This window comes from Bombina bombina, chromosome 3 (assembly GCF_027579735.1).
Source record: "Bombina bombina isolate aBomBom1 chromosome 3, aBomBom1.pri, whole genome shotgun sequence".
Classification (NCBI taxonomy): domain Eukaryota; kingdom Metazoa; phylum Chordata; class Amphibia; order Anura; family Bombinatoridae; genus Bombina; species Bombina bombina.
Window position 1 is genome coordinate 286,572,560 of NC_069501.1, and position 27,168 is coordinate 286,599,727.

The following is a 27,168-nucleotide window of genomic DNA, read 5'->3' on the forward strand; positions in this document are numbered from 1 at the left end:
GCTCCATCTGTATCCATCGCGGGACCGGCATCTTCTATCTTCATCCCAGCGGAGGCAGAGCGGTCGGTGGATGCGTGGAGGCGGAGGTCCAGGGGGAGATCCATTGGTCTGACGTGGAGGTCCTCTTCATGCGATCAACCGCCGCAAACTGAGGATTCAATGCAAGGTACATCTTTTATATTGGGGTACGGATGCATTCCTATTGACTGAAAAAATTAAATCAGCCAGTAGTATTTAAGCAGGTCTCATTCCTATTGGTTGATTTGAATCCATATAGATCATCAAATGAAAAATCTCTAGGTAAATAGGGGAAGGCATAATATGTATTTAGTATCTTCTTCTGCTATCTCCGCCTGAGGGCCAAGCCTCTGGATCAATGCCACCAATCAATGTGAGAATCCTTACAGCACTATGCTATCCTCAGAAATTATAAAAACTTACCAGACCCACCCTTAAAATAAAACACCTGTATGAGTCATAACCTGTCCTGTTTATTTCTGGGAACCTCACCTAGTAGTGATATCACAAGCCTCTGAAAAGGTTAACAAGTGAACTGACCCAGAATCCTTCCTTAACATCTTATCTTCACTTGAGCTCCAACTCACATGATTTAATTTGAGACTTGCGTAACAATTTTATTTTTATTGTTTTATATTTAAAGTTTTTTCACAATGGATTGATGTTATCCTGATGACTGAGTCGTCTGGGTTCCAAGGAAATTATGAACTATAGTTAAATAAAGCAGAAGCCATGAGTTTCACCCACAGTGGTTTGAATAAGAAAGTAGAGAAGTACACAACAAATATTAAAGGGACAAAAAGTATGTAATAATATAATATACTAATGTGCTGCTAGATCATTTATATTATTACTCTATGGCTTGTATAACTAAGGAGTAGATCCCTATCTTTTAGAAAAAACATATAATGATTTTCGACAGAAAAACACCATAAATGTCTATGGAGATTTTTGTAGATAAATAATTTGCTAAGTTTTTCTAAAGTATTGTAATCAATCCATAATGTTTAGGCACCGCATAGTTACAGGGACATTCTAGCCAAAATTGAAATGCACATGGATGCGTTTCAGTTTTGAATAGAAGCATTTTTGCAATATACATGTATTGGCAAAAACGCTTCTAATAAAAGCTATTTCTTTTTTTAAAGTGTATTTAAGTATGCACCGTGCACCAGCATTTTAAACACAACACTTGCTCAGAGAGCCTAACGGCTAGATTTAGAGTTCTGCGGCCAAAGGGGTGCGTTAGCTACGCGTGCTTTTTTTCTCCCACACCTTTTAAATACCGCTGGTATTTAGAGTTCACAGAATGGCTGCGTTAGGCTCCAAAAAGGGAGCGTACAGGCATATTTACCGCCACTGCAACGCTAGATACCAGCGTTGCTTACGGACGCGGCCAGCTTCAAAAACGTGCTCGTGCACGATTCCCCCATAGAAAACAATGGGGCCATTTGAGCTGAAAAAAAACCTAACACCTGCAAAAAAGCAGCGTTCAGCTCCTAACGCAGCCCCATTGTTTTCTATGGGGAAACACTTCCTACGTCTGCACCTAACACTCTAACATGTACCCCGAGTCTAAACACCCCTAACCTTACACTAATTAACCCCTAATCTGCCACCCCCGCTATCGCTGACACCTGCATATTTTTTTAACCCCTAATCTGCCGCTCCGTACACCGCCGCTACCTACATTATACCTATGTACCCCTAATCTGCTGCCCCTAACACCGCCGACCCCTATATTATATTTATTAACCCCTAATCTGCCCCCCACAATGTCGCCTCCACCTACCTACAATAATTAACCCCTAATCTGCCGACCGAACCGCGCCGCTACTATAATAAATGTATTAACCCCTAATCCGCCTCACTCCCACCTCAATAACCCTATAATAAATAGTATTAACCCCTAATCTGCCCTCCCTAACATCGCCGACACCTAACTTCAAACATTAACCCCTAAACTGCCGACCGGAGCTCACCGCTATTCTAATAAATGTATTAACCCCTAAAGCTAAGTCTAACCCTAACACCCCCCCTAAGTTAAATATAATTTTTATCTAACTAAATAAATTAACTCTTATTAAATAAATTAATCCTATTTAAAACTAAATACTTACCTGTAAAATAAACCCTAATATAGCTACAATATAAATTATAATCATATTGTAGCTATTTTAGGATTAATATTTATTTTACAGGCAACTTTGTATTTATTTTAACCAGGTACAATAGCTATTAAATAGTTAATAACTATTTAATAGTTACCTAGTTAAAATAATTACAAAATTACCTGTAAAATAAATCCTAACCTAAGTTACAATTAAACCTAACACTACACTATCAATAAATTAATTAAATAAAATACCTACAATTATCTACAATTAAACCTAACACTACACTATCAATAAATTAATTAAATACAATACCTACAAATAACTACAATTAAATAAACTAACTAAAGTTACAAAAAATAAAAAAGAACTAAGTTACAAAAAATAAAAAAATCTTTTGGATGTTCCGATCATCCAATAGAATGCGAGCTCAATCTGATTGGCTGATCGGATCAGCCAATCGGATTGAACTTGATTCTGATTGGCTGATTCCATCAGCCAATCAGAATTTTCCTACCTTGATTCCGATTGGCTGATAGAATCCTATCAGCCAATCGGAATTCGAGGGACGCCATCTTGGATGACATCCCCTAAAGGAACCTTCATTTTTCAGTTGGACATCGGAAGAAGAAGATTGATCCGCGCTGGAGGTCTTCACGATGGAGCCGTTCCTCATCGGATGAAGATAGAAGATGCTGCTTGGATCAAGATGGTTGCCGGTCCGGATCGCCTCTTCTTCCCGGATAGGATGAAGACTTTGGAGCCTCTTCTGGACCTCTTCAGCCGCCGGATTATGGATCGCCAGCCCCCGCTTGGGCTTGGATGAAGATTTCGGAGCCAGGACGGATCGGTGTGATACCCGGCGAGGTGAAGATAAGGTAGGAAGATCTTCAGGGGCTTAGTGTTAGGTTTATTTAAGGGGGGGTTGGGTTAGATTAGGGGTATGTGGGTGGTGGGTTTTAATGTTGGGGGGGGGTATTGTATGTGTTTTTTTTACAGGCAAAAGAGCTGAATTCTTTGGGGCATGCCCCAACAAAAGGTCCTTTTAAGGGCTGGTAAGGTAAAAGAGCTTTGAACTTTTTTAATTTAGAATAGGGTAGGGCATTTTTTTAATTTGGGGGGCTTTGTTATTTTATTAGGGGGCTTAGAGTAGGTGTAATTAGTTTAAAATTGTTGTAATATTTTTCTTATGTTTGTAAATATTTTTTTATTTTTTGTAACTTAGTTCTTTTTTATTTTTTGTACTTTAGATAGTTTATTTCAATGTATTTATTTGTAGGTATTGTATTTAATTAATTTATTAATAGTGTAGTGTTAGGTTTAATTGTAGGTAATTGGAGGTATTTTATTTAATTAATTTATTGATAGTGTAGTGTTAGGTTTAATTGTAACTTAGGTTAGGATTTATTTTACAGGTAATTTTGTAATTATTTTAACTAGGTAACTATTAAATAGTTATTAACTATTTAATAGCTATTGTACCTGGTTAAAATAATTACAAATTACCTGTAAAATAAATATAAATCCTAAAATAGCTACAATATAATTATAATTTATATTGTAGTTATATTAGGGTTTATTTTACAGGTAAGTATTTAGCTTTAAATAGGAATAATTTATTTAATAATAGTTAATTTATTTTGTTAGATTTAAATTATATTTAAGTTAGGGGGGTGTTAGGGTTAGACTTAGCTTTAGGGGTTAATACATTTATAATAGTAGCGGTGAGCTCAGGTCGGCAGATTAGGGGTTAATGCTTGAAGTTAGGTGTCGGCGATGTTAGGGAGGGCAGATTAGGGGTTAATACTATTTATTATAGGGTTATTGAGGCGGGAGTGAGGCGGATTAGGGGTTAATAACTTTATTATAGTAGCGGTGCGGTCCGCTCGGCAGATTAGGGGTTAATAAGTGTAGGTAGGTGGCGGCAACGTTGGGGGGGGCAGATTAGGGGTTAATAAATATAATATAGGTGTCGGCGGTATTAGGGGCAGCAGATTAGGGGTACATAGGTATAACTTAGCTGGCGGCGGTGTATGGAGCGGCAGATTAGGGGTTAAAAAATTTAATAGAGTGGCGGCGATGTGGGGGGACCTCGGTTTAGGGGTACATAGGTAGTTTATGGGTGTTAGTGTACTTTAGAGCACAGTAGTTAAGAGCTTTATAAACCGGCGTTAGCCCAGAAAGCTCTTAACTCCTGTTTTTTTTCTGCGGCTGGAGTCTTGTCGTTAGATTTCTAACGTTCACTTCAGCCACGACTCTAAATACCAGCATTAGAAAGATCCCATTGAAAAGATAGGATACGCAAATGGCGTAGGGGGATCTGCGGTATGGAAAAGTCGCGGCTGTAAAGTGAGCGTTAGACCGTTTCCTGACTGATTCCAAATACCAGAGGGCGGTAAAAACCAGCGTTAGGAGCCTCTAACGCTGGTTTTGACGGCTACCACCCAACTCTAAATCTAGCCGTAAGGTTCTTGTATCATCTGGTAATGACTCAATTTGTTAATTGCTGACATAATACAGGCCCCACTGTGCACTGAGCAGCTGCAGTATTTAAAATGCTGGTGCGCTGAGAATATCTAGCTTTGCTTCACATGCACGTGCAGAGAAAAATGTTAACACTAAAGCAGTGAAAGCTTTTAATAGAAGCATTTTTGACAATACATGTACATTGCAAATGTGTTTCTATTCAAATATGTAATTCTTCTATGTGCATTTACATTTTGACTAAAATGTCCCTTTATAGGACATGAAAATTAAAATGATGCTTTCATGGCTCAGACAGAGCACAAAATTTAAGATATGCTTCAATTTACCTTTATTATCCAAATGACTTTGTTCTCTTGGTATCATTTGTTGAAGAGTATACCTAGATATGTTTAGAAGCAAAGTCACCAAATTTGCTGACTTTAAAAAAGTTTTTATAGGTCCTTTGCAATGATTAAGCACATAGACATCGATCCTTTAGAAAAACTTAACAAATTATTTATTTACAAAATCCCCGTAAGCTTAAATGGTGAATTTATTTAGAAAAAAATATTACATACACTGCAATTCTTAAAAGACAGCAAATCTGATGAGGAAATTATGTAATGTCTCTTTAAATGAATTTTAAAGCTAATTGTCCAAATCACTAAGAAAAAATTTCCTGCCTATTACAAAAGATTAATTACTCTCATTAAAATTCTAAAATCAGTTATTCATAGGTTACAGAAGATATTTAATCATATTTAATGGCATAGATTAAACAAAACTAATTTGTGAAACTAATAGCTTGCTGAAAAAAAAACTTGTCACAAATTTGTCACTCAAATGGTAAAAATTCATTAAGATTTGTACACACATTGCATAAGAGTAGCGAGAGCAAATCAATAACAAAATCAATGGAGCCACCTATATCTTTCCACCTTTAACTTTGAGGATCATAGAAACATTTACACACACAAAAAATTATATCTAGCAAGATTGCTTTACCATAAAATTACTTGCATTTAATTAACCATGTCTGCAAATGTGTTTCCATAGTGTTGCTGTTGTAATTATAGATTTTCCACATTACTAGCGGTCGTACTTTACTGTGTGAGATATCATGTATTAAGTTATTAAACACAACTATATACATTGATGTCAGCAATGCCCACTGACAATCAGCTAGAAAATATAGATTAAATGAGTCTCAATGAATTTCAAACATAGGCTTAACGATGAGGTCTCTTAGCAACAAAGATCCATGAATTCAGCCCATTAAAAAAGGTAAGGGGTGAAGAATAAAAAGGAAGTAAAGTTGCACTCGGGAGCTTAAAGTAAAAGTCAGGAGATCCCTGATAACTTTTGTGAATTGATAACAAACCAGTAATGGTTAAATACTGAGGAAAAAATGGTTGTGCAAATTAAATGAGATAATGTGGCATCCTAAAGGCAACAATATGAATAAAAGATTTATACATTCATTGGCATGTCTTGATTGGTGACAGAATAATTAGGGTCAGATTCTCTAAAGCTCTCTGATATGATGAGGTTATCTAAGAAATATCATCAGTATCGCAAGGTCACTCAAAGAATTTTAGATGGGCAAATTTTAACTTGGGTTTCATTTCGTTTATGGCTGAGCTGATCAATTATTTAAAGTAATAAATAGTTAAGGTAAATGTATCTATCTGCAATCAGACAAGTTCTCAAGCAAAGAACCGGACACATTTCAGCTAAAGTTAACATTCCACAAGAGCTCTCTTGCACAATCCCGCCACTGCTCTCACATAACCAATCATGCAAGAGAAGAGCCTGTCAATCAACCCAAATAAGGTTGCTCATGCAATCCTACACCACATTTTCTCAGAAGATACGAATGCAGCTTGAAAAAATGTAACCTTAGCATACTGTAAATAAGTGACCTGTAAAAAAAAATATTTATTGACTTGTTACACTTGAACCGGAGATAAAGTTTGCCTATAATGACACAGGAATAATATTCATATGCTGAAGAAATGAGACTTATAAATTAATTCAAGAATGTTTAAATGCCTGGAGGACATTTTTAAAAAGAAAAATATTTATTGCTCCCCAGTCACATTGATGCACTTTTAAACTGATTATTGGATATTTGCTTTTCATAACAGGAGACTGCTAGTTCATGTGGGCCATATAGATAACATTGTGTTCACGTCCGAAGAGTTATTTAAGAGTTAGCACAACACAGTACTAAATGCAAGTCAATAGATAATAAATAAAAAGTCATGTGATCAGGGGGCTGTTAGAAGATGCTTAGATACAAGGTAATCACAGAGATACAAAGTATATTAATATAACTGTGTAGTTATGCAAAACTGGGGAATGGGTAATAAAGGGATTATGTATCTTTTAAAACAATAAAAATTATATTGTAGACTGTCCCTTTAACATTGCTTAATTCCACAAAGCCATTGTTTGTTCACATTATCTGTCCCTAAACATTGCAATGCCCATTAATTTCTATAAACTTAGTATAATTGGATAACCTACAATTTAGAGTTAAAGGGAAAGCTTACTCAAAAATTTTCTCTGCTTTAAAGAAACATTAAACCCCAAAATTTTCTTTCATTATTCATATAGAGAATACAATTTTAAACAACATTCAAATTTACTTCTATTATTTAATTTGCTTAATTCTTTAGATATCCTTTGTTGAAGAAATAGCTATGCACATGGGTCAGCCAATCACACAAGGCATCTATGTGCAGCCACCAATCAGCAGCTTCTGAGCATATCTAGATATGCTTTTCAGCAAAGGATATCAAGAGAAGGAAGCAAATTAGATCATAGAAGTAAATTAGAAAGTTGTTTAAAATTGCATTCTCTTTCTAAATCATGAAATAAACAAATTGGGTTTCATTTCCCTTTAATTTGTTCCCAATGATCCACTTTACCTGCTGGAGTTTTTTTAAATGGTTTACAAGTATTTACATTACCCTTATATAGGCATTTAAAATAGTTGATTTAGCCTGTGGTATCCCCATCTATTCTGAAAGTTTTGGACCTTAAAGGGACAGTATACTATAAAATTGTTTATCCCTTAATGTGTTTCCAATTACTTTTTTTACCAGCTGCAGAGTATAAAATGTGCTTTTTTAAGGCTTATTTGTGTATATGAATTAGCTTGTGTTTTGAAGCCACAACCTAAAAAAATGGGTTGAGCTTGTAGGTATAATCAGATCTCATTACTTCTTTATCTTATATCTGTCCATAAACCGATCACCAATACTTGGAGAGGACAATGGAAAAATTTTAAGGCTGGCCCTTCACTGCTGCACCCAAGTAGGCCCTATGGGGCCGATTTATTAAGGGCCGAATGCCCCTGAATGCCCCTGTTTCCATCAAAAACAGGAGTTAAGAAGCAGCGATCTTAAGACCGCTGCTCCTTAACTTGTACGCCCCCTCTAAGGCTGCGGACATCAATCCGCCCGATCTCATATGATTGGATTGATTTGCCGCAAATCTGCAGGGGGCGGCATTGCACAAGCAGTACACCAGAACTGCTTGTGCAATGTTAAATGCCGACAGCATATGCTGTCGGCATTCAAAAATGTCAGGCGGACATGTTATGCTACAGGGGATCATGTCCGTCCGACTGTTAATAAATCTGTCCCTATGTATTTTTTGCTGCACTTCTGTATACTGCTACAGTCTTAGGGGCCGATTTATCAACTGTCTGATGGACATGATCCGCTGTAGCGGATCATGTCCGCCAGACATCGATAAATGCCGACAACATACGCTGTTGGCATTTATCAATGCACAAGTATTCTGGTGAACTGCTTGTGCAATGCTACCCCCTGCAGATTTGCGACCAATCGGTCGCTAGCAGGAGGTGTCAATCAACCTGCGATCGGGTGGATTGATGTCCGCCTCCTCAGAGGATGCGTACGAGTTAAGGAGCAGAAGTCTTAAGACCTCTGCTTCTTAACTCCTGTTTCCAGCGAGCCTGAAGGCTCGCGCAGTAACAGGGGTATACGGCCCCATTTGGGCCGTGATAAATCAGCCCCTTAGAATGTATTCATTTTATTGTGAGTATAGGAGGAAAACGAAGCCTGCTCATGTACAAAGACAATAGTAAAGCAAACATATCTATACACTTGATTATAAATTAGATACCATACTTCCAGCACAGAATACCTAAAAAATATTGTAGTTAAAGGGACAGTAAAGTCATAATTAGACATTCATGTTTAGACAGAGCATACCATTTTAAACAACTTTCCAATTTACTTCTATTATTTAATGTGCTTCCTTCTCTTGTTATCCTTTGCTGAAAGGTTTATCTAGGTAAGTTTAGGAGCAGCACATAACCTAGGTTCAAAGGTAGGGAACAGCTGCACTTATTCAGCCCCCTCCTAGTCCATCTGTATCTGCAGCCGAGTTGAAAGAAAGCCGTGAATGTCACCAACAATCCTCACAGTGTTTAATCCAGTACATAGATATTAGTAGACTGTTACAAAGGTGCCTAGCTATCCAGCTCCGAGCGGCCTGCAGTCTCACTAGAAACACCAGTTATGAAGCAGCGGTCTAAAGACCGCTGCTCCATAACCATGTCCGCGTGCTCTGATGAGGCGGACAGGAATCGCCGGAATTCAACCCGATCGAGCACGATCGGGTTGATTGACACCCCCCTGCTGGCGGCTGATTAGTTGCGAGTCTGCAAGGGGCGGCGTTGCACCAGCAGCTCTTGTGAGCTGCTGGTGCAATGCTGAATACGGAGAGCGTATTGCTTTCCACATTCAGCGATGTCTGTTGGACCTGATCCGCACTGTTGGATCAGGTCCGACAGACATTTGATAATAGGCCCCAAAGTCTCGACTCTGGCGTGGAGTATTATTTTAAGCATATATTTATGAGCATAAATAAATAATTACAATTTTTTCGTGATTTAGGTAGAATATACTATTTTAAACAACTTTCCAATTTACTTCTGTTATTTAATTTGCTTCATTCTCTTGTTATCCTTTGCTGAAAGTTTTATCTAGTTTAACCCCTTAATGACAACTGACGTACCAGGTACGTCATGCAAAAACTAACTGTTAATGACAATAGACGTACCTGGTACGTCAATTGTCTAACAGAGTGCTGGAAGTGATCACAATCGCTTCCAGCAGCTCTGAGGGTATTGCAGTGATGCCTCGATATGGAGGCATCCTGCAATACCCCTTTACAAGCCTCCGATGCAGAGAGAGCCACTCTGTGGCCCTCTCTGCACCGGTAGCGATGGTGCCGATGGTGCCGTTGTCCGGGTGGGAGGAGGGAGCGTGTGCGCGCGTGCGTGTGCACAGGCGTGTGTGTGCACAGGCGTGTGTGTGCACAGGGGCGCGTGTGCACGGGCACGTGCACTAGCCACACGGACACCAATGAAGGAAGGAAGGGGAAAAAAAGTTAATTTTTTTTTTACATATAAAAGGATCTGGGAGGGGGAGGGGGTGGGGGTATCGTGGGGGGGCTGCTACACTACAGAAATAATTAAAAATAAAAATAAAAGTTATAAATAAAATTAAAATACTTTGGTTTGTGGGGCCAAACTGGGTACTGGCAGACAGCTGCCAGTACCCAAGATGGCGGTAATTAGGTAGGGGAGAGGGTTAGAGAGCTGGAGGGGGGGATCAGGGAGGTTGGTGCTAAGGCATATAAAAGGATCTGGGAGTGGGAGGGGGTGGGGGTATCGTGGGGGGGCTGCTACACTACAGAAATAATTAAAAATAAAAATAAAAGTTATAAATAAAATTAAAATACTTTGGTTTGTGGGGCCAAACTGGGTACTGGCAGACAGCTGCCAGTACCCAAGATGGCGGTAATTAGGTAGGGGAGAGGGTTAGAGAGCTGGAGGGGGGGATCAGGGAGGTTGTTGCTAAGGCAGGGGTCCATCACAACTAAAATATTTTATTATTTTTATTTAAAAAAAAAAAAAAAAAAATCTTTTATTTAGTACTGGCAGACTTTCTGCCAGTACTTAAGATGGCGGGAACAATTGTGGGGTGGGGGAGGGAAGAGAGCTGTTTGGGAGGGATCAGGGGGTGGGATGTGTCAGGTGGGAGGCTGATCTCTAAAATTAACCCTGCAACTCCCTACAAGCTACCTAATTTAAGCCCTTCACTGCTGGCCATAATTCACGTGTGGTGCGCAGCAGCATTTAGCGGCCTTCTAATTACCAAAAAGCAACGCCAAAGCCATATAAGTCTGCTATTTTTGAACAAAGGGGATCCCAGAGAAGCTTTTACAACAATTTCTGCCATAATAGCACAAGCTGTTTGCAAATAATTTCAGTGAGAAACCTAAAATTGTGAAAAATGTGAAGTTTTTTTTTTATTTGCTCGCATTTGGCGGTGAAATGGTGGCATAAAATATACCAAAATGGGCCTAGATCAATACTTGGGGTTGTCTACTACACTACACTAAAGCTAAAATTAACCCTACAAGCTCCCTAATTAACCCCTTCACTCCTGGGCATAAAACACGTGTGGTGCGCAGCGGCATTTAGCGGCCTTCTAATTACCAAAAAGCAACCACAAAGCCATATAAGTCTGTTATTTCTGAAAAAGGGGATCCCAGAGAAGCATTTACAACAATTTGTGCCATAATTGCAGAAGCTGTTTGTAAATAATTTCAGTGGGAAACCTAAAGTTTGTGACAAAATTTGTGAAAAAGTGAACTTTTTTTTTTTTTTATCGCATTTGGCGGTGAAATGGTGGCATGAAATATACCAAAATGGGCCTAGATCAATACTTTGGGATGTCTTCTAAAACAAAATATATACATGTCAAGGGATATTCAGGTATTCCTGACAGATATCAGGGTTCCAAAGTAATTAGCGCTAATTTTGAAAAAAAGTGGTTTGGAAATAGCAAAGTGCTACTTGTATTTATTGCCCCATAGATTGCAAAAAAAGCAAAGAACGTGTAAACATTGGGTATTTCTAAACTCAGGACAAAATTTATAAACTATTTAGCATGGGTGTTTTTTGGTGATTGTAGATGTGTAACAGATTTTGGGGCTCAAAGTTAGAAAAAAGTGTGTTTTTTTTCCATTTTTTCCTCATATTTTATAAAAAAAATTTAGTAAATTATAAGACATGATGAAAATAATGGTATCTTTAGAAAGTCCATTTAATGACGAGAAAAACGGTATATAATATGTGTGGGTACAGTAAACGAGTAAGAGAAAAATTACAGCTAAACGCAAACACTGCAGAAATGTAAAAATAGCCATTGTCATTAAGGGTAAGAAAATTGAAAAATGGTCCGGTCATTAAGGGGTTAAGGGACACTGAACCCAAATTTTTTCTTTTGTGATTCAGATAGAGCATGCAATTTGAAGCAGCTTTCTAATTTACTCCTATTATCAAATTGTCTTTATTCTCTTAGTATCTTTATTTGAAAAGCAAGAATGTAAGTTTAGATACCGGACCATTTTTGTTGAACAACCTGGGTTGGTGGTTAAATTCACCCACCAATAAGCAAGTGCTGTCCAGGGTCTGAACCAAAAATTGGCTGGCTCCTTAGCTTAGATGCCTTCTTTTTCAAATAAAGATAGCAAGAGAATAAAGAAAAATTGATAATATAAGTAAATTATAAAGTTGCTTAAAATTGCTCTATCTGAATCACAAAAGAAAAAAATTGGGTTGTGTCCCTTTAAACTCAAGAGGAGCAAAGAACCTAGGTTCTAGCTGCTGATTGGAGGCTGCATATATTTATATACTGAATGTGATTGGCTCACCCATGTGTTCAGTTAGAAACCAGCTGTGCATTGCTGCTCCTTCAACAAATGATACCAAGTGAATGAAGCAAAATTGATAATAGAAGTAAACTAGAAAGTTGTTTGTTTTTGTGCTTGGGCCACTATTCTTTAAAGCAACATGTAAGTCAAAATTACATTTTTATGATTCAGAGCTATTCCAATTTCTGCTTTCAGTCATGAAATGTATTTCTGTCTTGGTCTTCTCTGTTAAAAGCGTATCAAAAGAACAGATACATTTGATAACATTTACGTGAGACCTAGAAAGTTAAGTGAAATTCTGAATTCCATGTTCATATAACCAAAATAGAAATATTGCTGGTATTGTTTTTTTTTACTGTTTTGAGATGGAAGTGGGTTTTCTGGTGTGTTTTTTAGACATGGAATCAAACACGTTTTCCTCTGTTACTTTCTGCTATTCTAAACTTGTTCCTGGTACCAAAAAAAACAAATCCCTGATTTATTGTTTGCTTAAAGGGAAACAAATCCATCTTGACATGAAAGTCAAAATTACACTTTCATAGTTCAGATAAAACATGCAGTTTTAAAAGACTTTTTAATTTTCTTCCAGAATCAACTTTACTTTGTTCTTTTGTCATCATTTGTTGAAAAGCAAACCTAGGTAGACTCAGGATCAGGGATGCACTGATAGGAGCTATATAGTGATTGGTGACTACACACAAATGTCTTTTGTTATTGGCTCACCTTGCAGTAGTGCATTGCTGCTCTCAGAAGTTCTGTTGGTGGAAAAGACACACTACATAAACATAACATTTCAGCAAATTGGTTTAATAAATATAATTCCAAATATGTTCTTTAAGATGCAACAGAATATATCTATATATTTATACTCATGTAGATAGGTGTATATATTGCTTATAGATAACAAGTGGTGGGAAGCTACCACATGACTGAGATACGTCAAGGATTTTTTTTGATGCCAAGAACATAATTATGAAATTGGAAAAACACCTTGTGAAATACTAGGGTGGAGCTTACATGCTAATTACTGATTGTCTCATCAGTTTATACACTTAAATGTAAAGTTTGTTGACAATTCTGGTGAGATGCTTTACAATCTGCGACATCAGATTGGAGTTTTGCTGGTAACAGTTCAACCACATACCAAGACAGTAAAGGAATAGTCCTCCTGCTATGGAGAGATGAGAAAGACTCTTAGCTAGTGCTTTGCTATGTGCTTTTTCCACTAATAAAATAATTGTGAGAACACAACGTCATATTTTGTCTGCTTCTGTTTCAAGGTCAAGATCTTCAAGCTTGCAAACTCAGCAGATATATTAAATATAAAGTATCAAAAACTAGTTTATTAGAAAATAAATAATGTTGGAGAACACTATAGAGTTTCTCTGTTGGTTTTCTGATACATGCATTTATTTTATTATAATTCTGTCCATATTTCCATGTTTTATTATAACACTGTCTATTCTGAATAGTGATCTTGTAAGAGGCTATAATTTTATCTGTATGTGTGTCTGGCTATTTTGTTTGTGAGAGCTACTAGGGGCTCCAATGCTTAGGCAATAAAACAGCAAAAGTACCTAAGGGCGAATGTTTCTAATAGCCCTAAGTAGCAGCAAGATGCTGGAAAGTTGCCAAAAGTCCTTCCAGGTGCAGAACTAACATTGGTGCAGCAGGTGCAGTGGCACCAGGACCCAAGTGTTGGAAGGGGCCAATAGTAACCACTCTATACATAGTCCTGTACAAAATGTCTACAATCATAATGCATGGGAGCCTTTTATTAGTAAACAGATAGATACTTGCGCTGTAGAAGCGTTACCAAAATCAAAGTACAGAAATGGGGGATCCCTAATTCCCCCAAAGAATGTAAGACAAATAGAATATCTCTATGGCAAGAGAATGTAATATGCGCTACAAAAATGTGGCTTAATTAGTAACTAGATGGCAGAATTAACAATGGCAGTGAAAGTATTAAGAATTTTAATAAACAAAAAAATGTGTACACTTGCATAAAAACAAAATTTATGCTTACCTGATAAATTTCTTTCTTTCCGGATATGGTGAGTCCACTGAATCCTCAATTACTGTTGGGAATATCACTCCTTGCCAACAGGAGGAGGCAAAGAGCACCACAGCAAAGCTGTTAAGTATCACTCCCCTTCCCACAATCCTCAGTCACTCGACCAAAGGAAAATGGAGAAAAGGAATAACACAAGGTGTAGAGGTGCCTGAGGTTTAGACAAAAAAAGTCTTAAACAAAAAGGGCAAGGCCGTGGACTCATCATATCTGGAAAGAAAGAAATGTATCAGGTAAGCATAAATTTTGTTTTCTTTTCTAAGATATGGTGAGTCCACTGAATCATCAATTACTGTTAGGAATCAATACCCAAGCCAGAGGACAGAGATGATTAGGGAAGGACAAGACAGGGAACCTAAACAGAAGGCACCACCGCTTGAAGAACCTTTCTCCCTAAAGAAGCCTCAGCCAAGGCAAAAGTATCAAATTTATAAAATTTGGAAAAAGTATACAAAGAGGACCAAGTTGCAGCCTTGCAAATCTGTTCCACAGAAGCCTCATTTTTGAAAGCCCAAGAAGAAGAAACAGCCCTGGTGGAATGAGCTGTAAATCTCTGAGGAGGCAGCTATCCAGCAGTCTCATACGCCAAACGAATAATACTTTTCAACCAGAGAGAAAGAGAGGTAGCAGTAGCTTTCTGACCTTTGCGTTTCCCAGAAAAACAAACAATGCAGAAGACTGGTGAAAGTCCTTAGTCATCTGCAAATAGAATTTAAGAGCCCGCACAACATCTAGGTTGTGCAACAAACGTTCCTTATGAGAAGAAGGATTAGGACAGAGAGAAGGAACAACATATTGATTAATATTTCTATCGGAAACAACCTTAGGAAGAAAACCAAACTTGGTACGAAGAACTGCCTTATCTGCATGAAAAAGGAGATAAGGTGAATTGCACTGCAAAGTTGAGAGTTTGGAAACTCTCCGAGCAGAAGAGATAGCAGTAAGAAACAAAACCTTCCAATATAATAACTTAATATCTATGGAATGCATAGGCTCAAACAGAGCCTGTTGCAAAACTCTAACAACAAGGTTAAGGCTCCAAGGTGGAGCAACAGATTTAAACACAGGCCTGATTCTGACCAAGGCCTGACAAAAAGATTGCACATCTGGCACGTCCGTCAGGCACCTGTGCAGCAAAATAGATAGAGCAGAAATCTAACCCTTCAGAGTACTGACAGACAAACCCTTCTCCAAACCTTCCTGGAGAAAGGATACAATTCTTGGAATCCTGAGTCTACTCCAAGAGTATCCCTTGGATTCACACCAATAAAGATGTTTACGTCATATCTTATGGTAAATTTTTCTAGTAACAGGCTTACGAGCCTGAATCATGGTCTCAATGACCGACTCGGAAAAACCACACTTAGATAAAATTAAGCGTTCAATCTACAAGGAGTCAGCTTCAGACAAATGAGATTTGGATGAAGAAAATGACCCTGAAGTAAAATGTCCTTCCTCAAGAGGCAGTCTCCATGGCGGTAGAGACGACATTTCCACTAGGTCTGCATACCAGATCCTGTGAGGCCATGCAGAAGCTATTAGAATCACCAACGCTCTCTCCTGCTTGATCCGATCAATGACTCGTGAAAGGAGAGCAAAAAAGGTATGCCAACCTGAAGTTCCAAGGATCCCTTGACCTCGAACGGTACTTTGGAAGCTTGGCGTTCTGTCGAGACGCCATTGGATCCAATTCTGGTACCCCCCATTTGATGGTTAACCTGGAGAACACTTCCGGATGGAGTTCACAATTCTCGGGATAAAAAGTCTATCTGCTTAGGAAATCTGCTTTCCAGTTGTCCACTCCCGGAATGTGGATGGCAGATAGACAGCAATTGTGAGATTCCACCCACTGAATGATTCGAGCCACTTCCTTCATGGTTAAGGAACTCCTAGTTCCCCCCTGGTGGTTGATGTAAGCCACTGAGGTTATGTTGTCTGACTGGAAACTGATAAACCGGGCTAAAGCCAGCTGAGGCCAAGCCATCAAGGCATTGAAGATCTCTCTCAACTCCAATATGTTTATGGGGAGAGCAGATTCCTCCTGAGACCAAAGTCCCTGTGCCTTCAACGGGTCCCAGACTGCTCCCCAGCCCATCAGGCTGGCGTCCCTGGTCACAATCACCCATGAGGGTCTCCGAAAGCATTTTCCCTGAGACAGATGTTCTTGAGACAGCCACCACGGAAGAGTCTCTCTTGTCGAATGATCTAGAACTATCCTCTGAGACAGGTCTGCATAATCCCTGTTCCATTGACTGAGCATGCATAACTGTAGAGCTCTCAAATAGAATGGAGCAAAATGTCCATGGAAGCCACCATCAAACCAATTACCTCCATACATTGGGCCACTGATGGCTGTACAGCAGACTGTAAAGATAGACAAGAGGAAAATTGATAGGGAATCTATAATGGTTCCTAAGAAGACCACCCTTGTAGCCGGAACAAGGGAACTTTTTCCCAAATTCATATCTCTGTGTGAGATTTTGCTAGTTGAAAAGATGGCGCCTGAATCAGAATGTCATCCAGATTAGGCGCCACTGCAATTCCATGAGACCGAATTACTGTCAACAGAGCTCCCAGGAACTTTGAGAAAATTCTGGGAGCTGTGGCGAGGCCAAATGGAAGAGCCACAAACTGAAAATGTTTGTCCAGATAGGCAAATCTCAGAAATTTGTGATGATCCCTGTGAATGGGAACATGGAGGTACGCATCCTTCAGGTCTATGGTCGTCATGAACTGATCCTCTTGCACTAAAGGAAGAATGGAACGGATATTCTCCATTTTGAAGGACGACACTCTAAGAAACTTGTTGAGGAACTTTAGATCTAGAATATATATAGGAAAGGTCTTGAATTCTAACTTGTAATGCTGGGACATTATATCCACGGCCCACAGATCTGGGACATTTTGTATTCATGCTTGAGAAAACTGAGAGAGTCTGCCCCCCACTTCATCCGATCCCGGATCGGGGACAAACCCTTCATGCTGACTTAGACTTAGCTGCAGGCTTCTTAGATTGGCTCCCCTTGTTCCAAGACTGACTGGGTTTCCAAGCAGGCTTGGACTGTTCCTGCTTGGTAGAGGAGGGGGAAGACTTACCTCTGAATTTAAAGGAACAAAAATTACTCTGACGTCCTTTCGGCCTCTTTTTCCTATATTGAGGCAGAAAAGATCCTTTACCACCCGTAATATCAGAAATAATTTCTGCCAAACCCGGCCCAAACAAGGTCTTTCCCTTGTAAGGAATCGCCAAAAGCTAAGATTTGGAGGAAACATCTGCTGACCAAGATTTCAGCCATAAAGCTCTACGTGCCAAAATCACGAAATCAGATATTTTGGCTCCCAACTTAATGACCTGCAATAAGGCGTCAGTAATAAAGGAATTGGCTAATTTAAGGGCCTTTATCCTATCCTGTATCTCCTCCAAAAGAGTCTGTTCTTGGAGGAACTCAAAAAAAGCGTCAAACAAATATGCTGCCGCACTTGTCACTGTAGCAATACACACCGCCGGTTGCCATTGGAGACCCTGATGAATATACATCTTTTTTAAGAAAGCCTCCAGCTTCTTGTCCATAGGGTCATTGAAAGAGCAACTGTCCTCAATAGGAATAGTAGTTTTCTTGGCTAGTGTAGAGATCGCCCCCTCCACCTTGGGTACCATCTGCCACGACTCCTTAATGGAGTCAGCCATTGGGAACATCTTTCTAAAAACCTGAGAGGATGAAAAAGGAAATCCAGGTCTCTCCCATTCCCGGGGACAATAATCTCCATAGCACGATCTGGCACTGGAAACACCTCCCCAGAGGAGGGAACATCAAAGTATCTATTTAATTTGCAGGATTTCTTAGGGTTGACAACGGCAGGGGTATCGGAGTCGTCCAAAGTAGGCAAAACCTCCTTTAACAAAACACAAAGGTGTTCAAGCTTAAATCTGAAGGAAACAACTTTAGCATCAGAAGGAGGAATTATTATATGCGAATCTGAGATCACACCCGCAGAGGCTACCGAAGTATCTTCCTCTTCCAACTTATGAGAGTACAACTTGGTTAGCCTGGACTGGATCAGAAACCTTACTATCTGGTTCTCTAATTTTCCTCTTGTGTCTTCCTTGAAGCATGGGGATGGCAGCTAGCACCTCAGATACCGCAGAGGATACCTGGGCAGCAATTTTTGCATGCAAATATACTCCTCCATGAGATTATGAGGAACCGCAGGGCACTGCATGTGACAACGATAATGTTTGGGACGTTTGAGGAGAAGGCTGTGACATTACTTGACCAGCATCATCCTGAGAGAATGGTAGCTCAGAAACAAAAAGTCTATCTTTGTACATTAGAGTTCTCTCAATACAAGAAGAACAAAAGGGCAAAGGAGGTTCCACTTGGTTATCAAATTAAAGCTTGCACTTTACAGAAGGCTCTTGGTCCATATTGCAAGTAAATTTATCATACACAAAAAAATATATATTTAAATACTGTCTCTTTAAGATCCCTTAATAGGAAAAAAGAACAGACCTTGCAAAATCAATGCATAAATTGAATTAACCAAAGAGAAAATCTTTAAACCCCCACGACTTTCTTTTGGAAGCCCAAAAAAACCTCTTATAACAACCCTCTACACCTCAACAATATAGCTGAGGTGCCTATCTGCCCCCTCTGCACCGCAGAGCTGATTGCGACTCTGATGACTGATCGCAGCAGCTCCAGACCTCTAGGATGTCACTCCATTGATGCCGAGGATCGCACAGGAAACTGCTACAAGCTGCATCACGGAAGTGTAAAACTGCGCACTCTTAGCATTCACTGCCGCCTCAGAAAGGGATCTGCCTCTCCTATGATGACAGCGGCAATCCGAGTGGCCATATCTTTACTATAGAGACCGGCATAAAGTTTCCCAGACTATAAGGGAATAAAACATGTAAACGCTAGTCTGATCGGCTTCTACCAAAAACCGGATTAACCGTGACCAATAAAAAAATAAAATTACTGAACAACCACTGATTTTTAATCTCTCAAACGTCACACGGTGCCTGCTCCCTGCCTTCATGAATCCTGAACTTCAGGAATGCAAAAGTCCCGTTTAAAGTGCAGACTAACTGTTTCAGTGCCAGAGCTCTTCCCCAGAAGAAACCAAAAATGGCACTTACCTGCACCCTTCACTGTCCGGCAGGAGGACAGCTCTCCTGGCATGAAAGGAAGCCACTCCTCACAGAGACCTGTGGAAATAAGAAAGGACAGAGTAAACCTACTCTGGCTTTCTATATCAGGGCAGCAATTTGTCAGAAAAACGCAGTGAGGCCAACCTCACAAGTTCCTAACTGCTTGAAAGCCACCACTGTCCTACTGAAGAGACTAACGTGGAGCACAGCTACACCCTCTCATGATAGGAAAGATCAGAGCAAACCTACTCTGGCTTTCAAAATAATAAAATCTTGATTGACGTAAAAATCTTCAGACACCAAAAAACTTCACCTCCTCCTTGCACTGAAGGCAAAGAGAATGACTGGGGATTGTGGGAAGGGGAGTGATACTTAAAGGGCCATTAAACCTACAATATAATGTTAAATAATTTTGCACATAGTTCAGAATTATATAACATCAGCTTAGCGCCAGCTTTCTACCTGAAAGGATTTCAGATAAAAATTCCTACGAAAATTAATTTTACAGTACGCCGCTCCTGACTCTACTGAGTGGGTCTGTTTGTTTTCCCTAAGCGTATCGGGCATGCTGTCTATTCACAGCCGGCCCGATCGCGCCATTAAACTCAATGTAGCTCGCTTCCGCTTTGATCTGGTAGCAGGAGCGAGCTACATTGAGTTTAATGGCGCGGTTGGGCCACTTGCGCATAGACAGCGTGTTCGATGCACTTAGGGAAAACAAACAGACCCACTCAGTAGAGTCAGAAGCGGTGTACTGTAAAAGTCATTTTCGTAGGAATTTTTCTCTAAAATCCTTTCAGGTAGAAAGCTGGTGCTAAGATGCTGATATATAATCCGTATGTTACTGAGTATCCGTATACAGTCTTATTGCTATTCAGCATTTGTTTGGCGTTTGCTACGGAAGCCCAGATAGGTCAAAACAAAGAGCAATGCATCTCAGCCCAGAATGGCCTTTGTCAAGCTCTGTAGAGCTTTCCATCTGAAAAAGTGCCTGAGAAGGATAACATCTGTGGACAACATCCAATCCATTGCCGGTGTAAGTAACACTTGTCACCATATAGCTTGGTTCCGTTTTCCCTTCTCATTGGAATCTTTTTGTATTCCAGCGCTCCTGGCATTCTTAAACTCCTTCTTAACATCGGAAGACATATGTGAAGTCTTGTATTTGGATCTTTTATTGGATCTTCCCATTGAATGTATTGCTTTTACACATTTGTTCTGTTTTTATTTTTATTTGTGTCAATTTTAATTCTGTCATGGCTTTTATATGCTGATACTATTCTTTTGTGAGAAAGATCATGCTCTATATAGTGTTTTTTATACAAGTGTACACATTGTTTTGTTTATTAACATTCTTGACACTTTCACTGCCATTGTTAATTCTGCCATCTAGTTACTAATTAAGCCACGTTTTTGTAGCGCATAGTACATTCTCTTGCCATAGAGATATTCCATTAGCCTTTTATTCTTGCACAATGCAGGTCTATCTATCAATCCTCAAAATCATTATACAGAGCAGCATGTGTATTACTATTTCTTACTACTGAGTTACCTTTGGGGGCTCAAAAAATAATATTCACGAGGCAAGGGCCCTCTGTTGTGTAGGGCCGCTACTGTCTGGCCACCCTGAAACAGCCACAACCCCCCCATTAACCACCCACAAAATAGTGACGGGCTCCTATCAACCTTCTGTACAATAATGCACAATAATGAATCACATGTATGATGAGTCTGTCTGGTAGACACCATCTTGAAAGATTGTCACTACTTATTGAAAGGGAAGAGCTCTGGCACAAGTGCCAATACCTATAAATATAATCTACTACTATTTTTGTCATAACACAGATACATTTTTTGTATGTTTCTTTCAGCAGCTCAGATGGTACGATCACTGATTAATGGGTAGGTTAAACAATTAGGTGCGGCGTTCCTAGCAGCGTCTGCGGACTCAGCGAGACAACCGGAAGTGACGCCGGTATCAGTATAGTCCTTCCATAGAGAGCCAACGGAGTGCCGTAGCAGTGGCGAAACCCAGCCACTATGTAGATGAAGGAAAAAGAAAAAGATGCAGGCACTGCTGTGGGTAACTTAAAAACAATAAGTCTTTATTAGAAAAGCCATAAAAAATAAACAGCTACAACCGCTGTACAGGCATGAGCAAAAGGTACAAAAAACGACAGAGGCAAGGCAGGGTAGAAAAATAGACAGAAAATTGTCTGACTAGTTTCGAGTGCGGACTGCACTCTTATTCATAGACATACAGAGAGAGAGCTAGGCCTGCCTTTTAAAGGGAAAACAGATGACTGAAAATTCAGCTGATGTCCATTACTGAAGATTAGGACATATACTTCGGTTAACCCCTCAAAGACAAGTCACGCCCAGTCTCTGTGTGAAAGATTAAAAACAAAGAACAAAATTCTCAGATTGTTGTTGTTATATCAAACAGTGTTACACGCTATATCAGTTTGTGTTTTAAAGGGGGAGACAAATATTAGAGGTAGTTGGCATTTTATGTACTATATCATAAATGCCATTTAAAAATTATTATTATTATTCTTCTATTCCTGTTATTTTACAGGAATAGAATAATAATAATAATAATTTTTAAATGGCATTTATGATATAGTACATAAAATGCCAACTACCTCTAATATTTGTCTCCCCCTTTAAAACACAAACTGATATAGCGTGTAACACTGTTTGATATAACAACAACAATCTGAGAATTTTGTTCTTTGTTTTTAATCTTTCACACAGAGACTGGGCGTGACTTGTCTTTGAGGGGTTAACCGAAGTATATGTCCTAATCTTCAGTAATGGACATCAGCTGAATTTTCAGTCATCTGTTTTCCCTTTAAAAGGCAGGCCTAGCTCTCTCTCTGTATGTCTATGAATAAGAGTGCAGTCCGCACTCGAAACTAGTCAGACAATTTTCTGTCTATTTTTCTACCCTGCCTTGCCTCTGTCGTTTTTTGTACCTTTTGCTCATGCCTGTACAGCGGTTGTAGCTGTTTATTTTTTATGGCTTTTCTAATAAAGACTTATTGTTTTTAAGTTACCCACAGCAGTGCCTGCATCTTTTTCTTTTTCCTTCAGGTTAAACAATTACTCTATGTATGTTACTGGTAGTTAAGGGCAAACAATTAACTACTGGAAACAAAGGGGTTACATTTACTAATGATGTGTTCCTGCCTGCTAAAAGAGTGAATTACAGTAGTGTGTATTACTGACAGCCAATGGGTGTCAAATCCATACATGGTTGTGTGAGTGAAATATGGTGTGATTGAGATAAATTCTAGGGCAGTGATGGCTGACCTTGGTACCCCAGATGTTTTGAAACTACATTTCCCATGATACTTTTGCACTCTGCAGTTTAGTTGAGCATCATGGGAAATGTAGTTCTGAAACATTGGGGTGCCAAGGATAGCCATCACTGTTCTAGGGTCATATCAGGAGGCGCATAGGGTGGAGTTTTTAGGAGGGCAATTGAATGTACTCAAAGACTGAGACTTCTGCTCTTTTAGCAACCTAATAATACTCCAGGTGAAACCCATTCCCTTTTTAATTAATGACAAGGCTATGGTTTCTGAATCTAGGTGCGTCCACAAGCCTTATAAGGTTGCCACCTCGGCCATGTTTTCCTGGACACATATGAGTTATACATGCTGCAGGGTGTGCAGGTAGGAACATGAATAATGCTGTTCAGTGTCACTATTTGTGTGCTGTCTAGGGTTTAAATTCATGTTCCCCTCTGCACACCCTGCAACATGTATAACTCATAAGTAACCAGGAAAACATGGCCGAGGTAGCAACCCTACTTTTAAATGGTAACTCGTAGCATTTGTATTGCACTTTAGCAAAGATCTTTTTGTTGCTTTGTTCATTGTTTTAAAGTTCAATAGATGTTGTGCTTGTACTTTTGTACCAAACAAGGGTATAACTTTTTTATTTATGTGTAAGTGATGGAAGAAGCAGGTATATATGATGAAATGTTGTGGATATTTAAAATATAAATGCTAGGTGCATATTTGTTATGTACATCTAAGAAGTGAGTTTATTTTGTGTGATCATGTGTAATTTGTGCACATCTGCCACGCACACATTGTTATAAAAGTGTATTATTATGAGTCAAAAGGGAACTCCCTTAATTTAAGTCAGCACAGAGCTACTCCCTAAATTTCATAACAACAAAATTGTTGGGAATCTAGCAATATGACTTTACTCATAATGAAATGACACCCAATACTTAATCTGATTAATTGAACCTAAAATATTTTATCTGATCCTTTCCATGGTATTGTTGTTATTATTATTAATATTATTATTATTATTATACCAATCACATGGTGCTAATGTTTATTTAGATGTCTCTTTTGAAAGATTGAAAATAATAAAAGATACAAATGTACTGTGTGTTAAGAATAACACAATGAATATAATAAATGCCTTCTTCAAGGCAGTAAATTGATGTTTAAAGAAAACAGCTGAGATGTTTTCTATATAAATCTCAGTAAAGAAAATGTAATAGTTTTGCCAGAGATACAAGAAACATAGATCCCCTAAACCTCATTGCCCCATTTTTTAAATTAAAGGGACACACATGAAACGTCAAATTTTTTATTTCATTATTCAGGTATAGCATACAATTTTAAACTATATTCCAATTTACTTCTATTATCTAATTTGTGTAATTCTTTAGGTATCCTTTGTTAAAGAAATAGCAATACACATGGGTGAGCCAATCACACAAGGAATCTATTTTGCAGCCACCAATCAGCAGCTACTGAGCATAATTAGATATGCTATTCAATAATGGACATCCAGAGAATGTCGCAAATTACATAATATTAGTATATTGGAAAATTGGTTACAATTGCATACTCTTTCTAAATCCTGAAAGAAAGAAAAAATTGAGTTTCATGTCCCTTTAGCAACAAATTGCATCATGAACAGATGCTGTAGTAGTGCATTATTGCACACAGTTTTTGTGTTTAGAACTTTTATTTTCCCCCCATTTAAAAAAAATAAAGTAAACTCACAAAACATATGAATTTTAACATTTTATTGTAGAAAATAACATTTGACATTAAGAACAACATTAACAGTTATGATAAAGAGTCATACAAATTTAAGCGCCTTAAACAACAAGCACATTATTGACCCGTTTGCTTTAAATAATGTAAGATACCAATTATACTTTATGGGTGTGCACATTCATATCAGGTTATAGCCTGTAGAAGAACGTGTAACACTATCACCTTTTAGAATCTGCACATCTCTGCTAGTACAGGAACCATATATCATAAGGGTTTTAGATATGCAAAAGGAATGTTAGTTATTGAAATCCTGCACTTCTTTAGTTGATGGGAGATTACCGTACATAACTTGCAGGTCCATACAAAGGGATTACACTAATAGCATTTGCACGGTTCAGCTCTTACAAAAATGTTGTCCAGCAGGTTTTTAGGACTTAAGGGTGACATATTGGTTGTACCTACTTATTTATGACTAGAATAAAAGGAAAGTTAAACATATATATTGTTTTATGTGTATATGTTTAAAAAAAATACTTAAAGATATATATATACAGTGAATTACAGATCAAAAATGGGCAGATAGTCAATTTATAATATCACTTAAAATCTAAATTGTGTTTGTTATTTTGTATAATACACATTCATGTGTAGATATGTATGTATAATTATGAAAAAGGGGATACTGAAGAGATAATTTCTCATCAGAATTCCCTTGTCCTCAAATAAAATAGTAAATTGTTAAACTAGAATATAAAAATACAAGTGTCCTCTTTCCTCTTCCAACAAGTTTTTTTTTGTATTGCTTTCTCTGCTGGCCCATAGTCTATCCCTGAGTTTCAACAGCTTGTAAATTACATTTCTCCATCCACTGACTTTTCTGCTGGTATGACAAACTGACCACAAGGGGTCAGACAGAATCATCACATTCTATAAAACTGTAGACCCCAGACTACAATCCTGTAACTAAATAACATTTTTAAGTAACTCTTTGTATCACAAAGATATATTTTAATACTCCCCCTCCAAATTCTCCAAACCCACCCTTCCCAGTACTATAGTAATGCTTCCCATAGTTCATTTTAATCCCACCACATTCCCTAAATAGAGACCTCTGCTGGGCATGGTTGATGATTCTTTCTTGTCCATTCTTGTGACATTGATGCAACCTTTGCTGAAAGGTAAGAACAGTTAATATTGTGACAGATTGTTCAAAGAGCGTCTCCATATCAGAAGTGTGGGACAAGCATACAACCAGAGATGACAAAACATATATGACTGTCACATGAAAAAAAAAATGAACAGATTGTTGAGGTTGCTAAGTTCAAGGGTCATGTGTCCTTGTCTTTCTCTATAGCTGAGGGGTAAGGTAAGGAGAGTAAATCAGCAAATGTTCTTTATGTGACTTATCAGACATAATTACTGGCTGGTCCAGAGCGTGCTTGAGAGTATTTGGCAGAATATGGTTTCTGATCCTTTGGTGGACAGTTGCAGCAGAGTAACGCTCCACCTAATAAAAGCAGTGCAGCAGCTGCCCAGCCTATATACAGAGATGCACCCAACTCTCTCTTCTGTGCTTCTGTCACCAATGGGTTGTAGAAGTCTCGGATGATGTTGTTGGCAGACCAAGACACAGGGATCAGGGTGAGAATACCAGCCACAATAAAGATGATGCCAGCGACAATCATGATCTTGGCCTTTGAAGATTCATCCTCCACACAGTTTGTGCACTTTCCTCCAATAATTGCCATCATGACTCCCAGTATGGCCACAACTATAGCAATGATCATGAGAGCTCGAGCCGCTTGTAGATCCTGTGGAAGGGCCAGCATAGAATCGTAGACCTTGCATTGCATCTGCCCAGTGCTCTGTACCACACAGTTCATCCACAAACCTTCCCAGATGATTTGAGCCACCACAATGTTGTTACCAATGAAGGCAGTCACCCTCCACATTGGTAGTGCACAGCAAACCAAGCTCCCAAGCCACCCAATGATGGATAGGGCAATGCCCAAGACTTGGAGCCCCATAGAAGCCATTATGTTGCTGCTAGTGTTGTCTTAGGATAAAGCTTGTCTCTCTTCTCTGTGGATAGAACTGGAACTGTGACACTAAAACTTTCTGTTAGGCATTTATATGTTTTGTATTTTGGGAGGAGTTACTGGTGATGCTGCTCTGATCCAGTTTTCTAATAGAAACTCACCAGCAGTCACGAAACCAGCTGAGCTAGATTCCCTGTTTTGTGACAACAAAAGGTGGTTTCATTCACCCTCCCCCCCCCCCCCATTTAACCACTGTAAGAAATGTTGTCACTGGTTAAAATAAATTTCCAATGCTATCTCTGTCTCATACTAGATTGTGTCAGTTTTTATTTAAATCACAAACCTTGAGGGCAAAGTACCTGTAAGGGCAGGAAATGGGGGGAGGCTAGAACAGAGAGAGATAAGACTGATATAAAAATATAAAAGTTCCTTATTCTCTCTGGCATGACTCATTTTTAAATGATAGAATTCTACATCATTGCTTGAAAAGCTTAATACATAA

The 27,168-nt window shown here is 38.8% G+C and overlaps 1 protein-coding gene across 1 annotated transcript; it reads right to left on the reverse strand.

The window, feature by feature from the left end:
* Positions 1–24,638: 24,638 nt before the first annotated feature.
* On the reverse strand, positions 24,639–26,747 carry CLDN4 (claudin 4). Its single transcript, XM_053706340.1, has one exon. It carries the CDS (start codon positions 26,661–26,663, stop codon positions 26,034–26,036), a length of 630 nt encoding a protein of 209 aa, XP_053562315.1. The 5' UTR covers positions 26,664–26,747; the 3' UTR covers positions 24,639–26,033.
* Between the last annotated feature and the right edge of the window lie 421 nt (positions 26,748–27,168).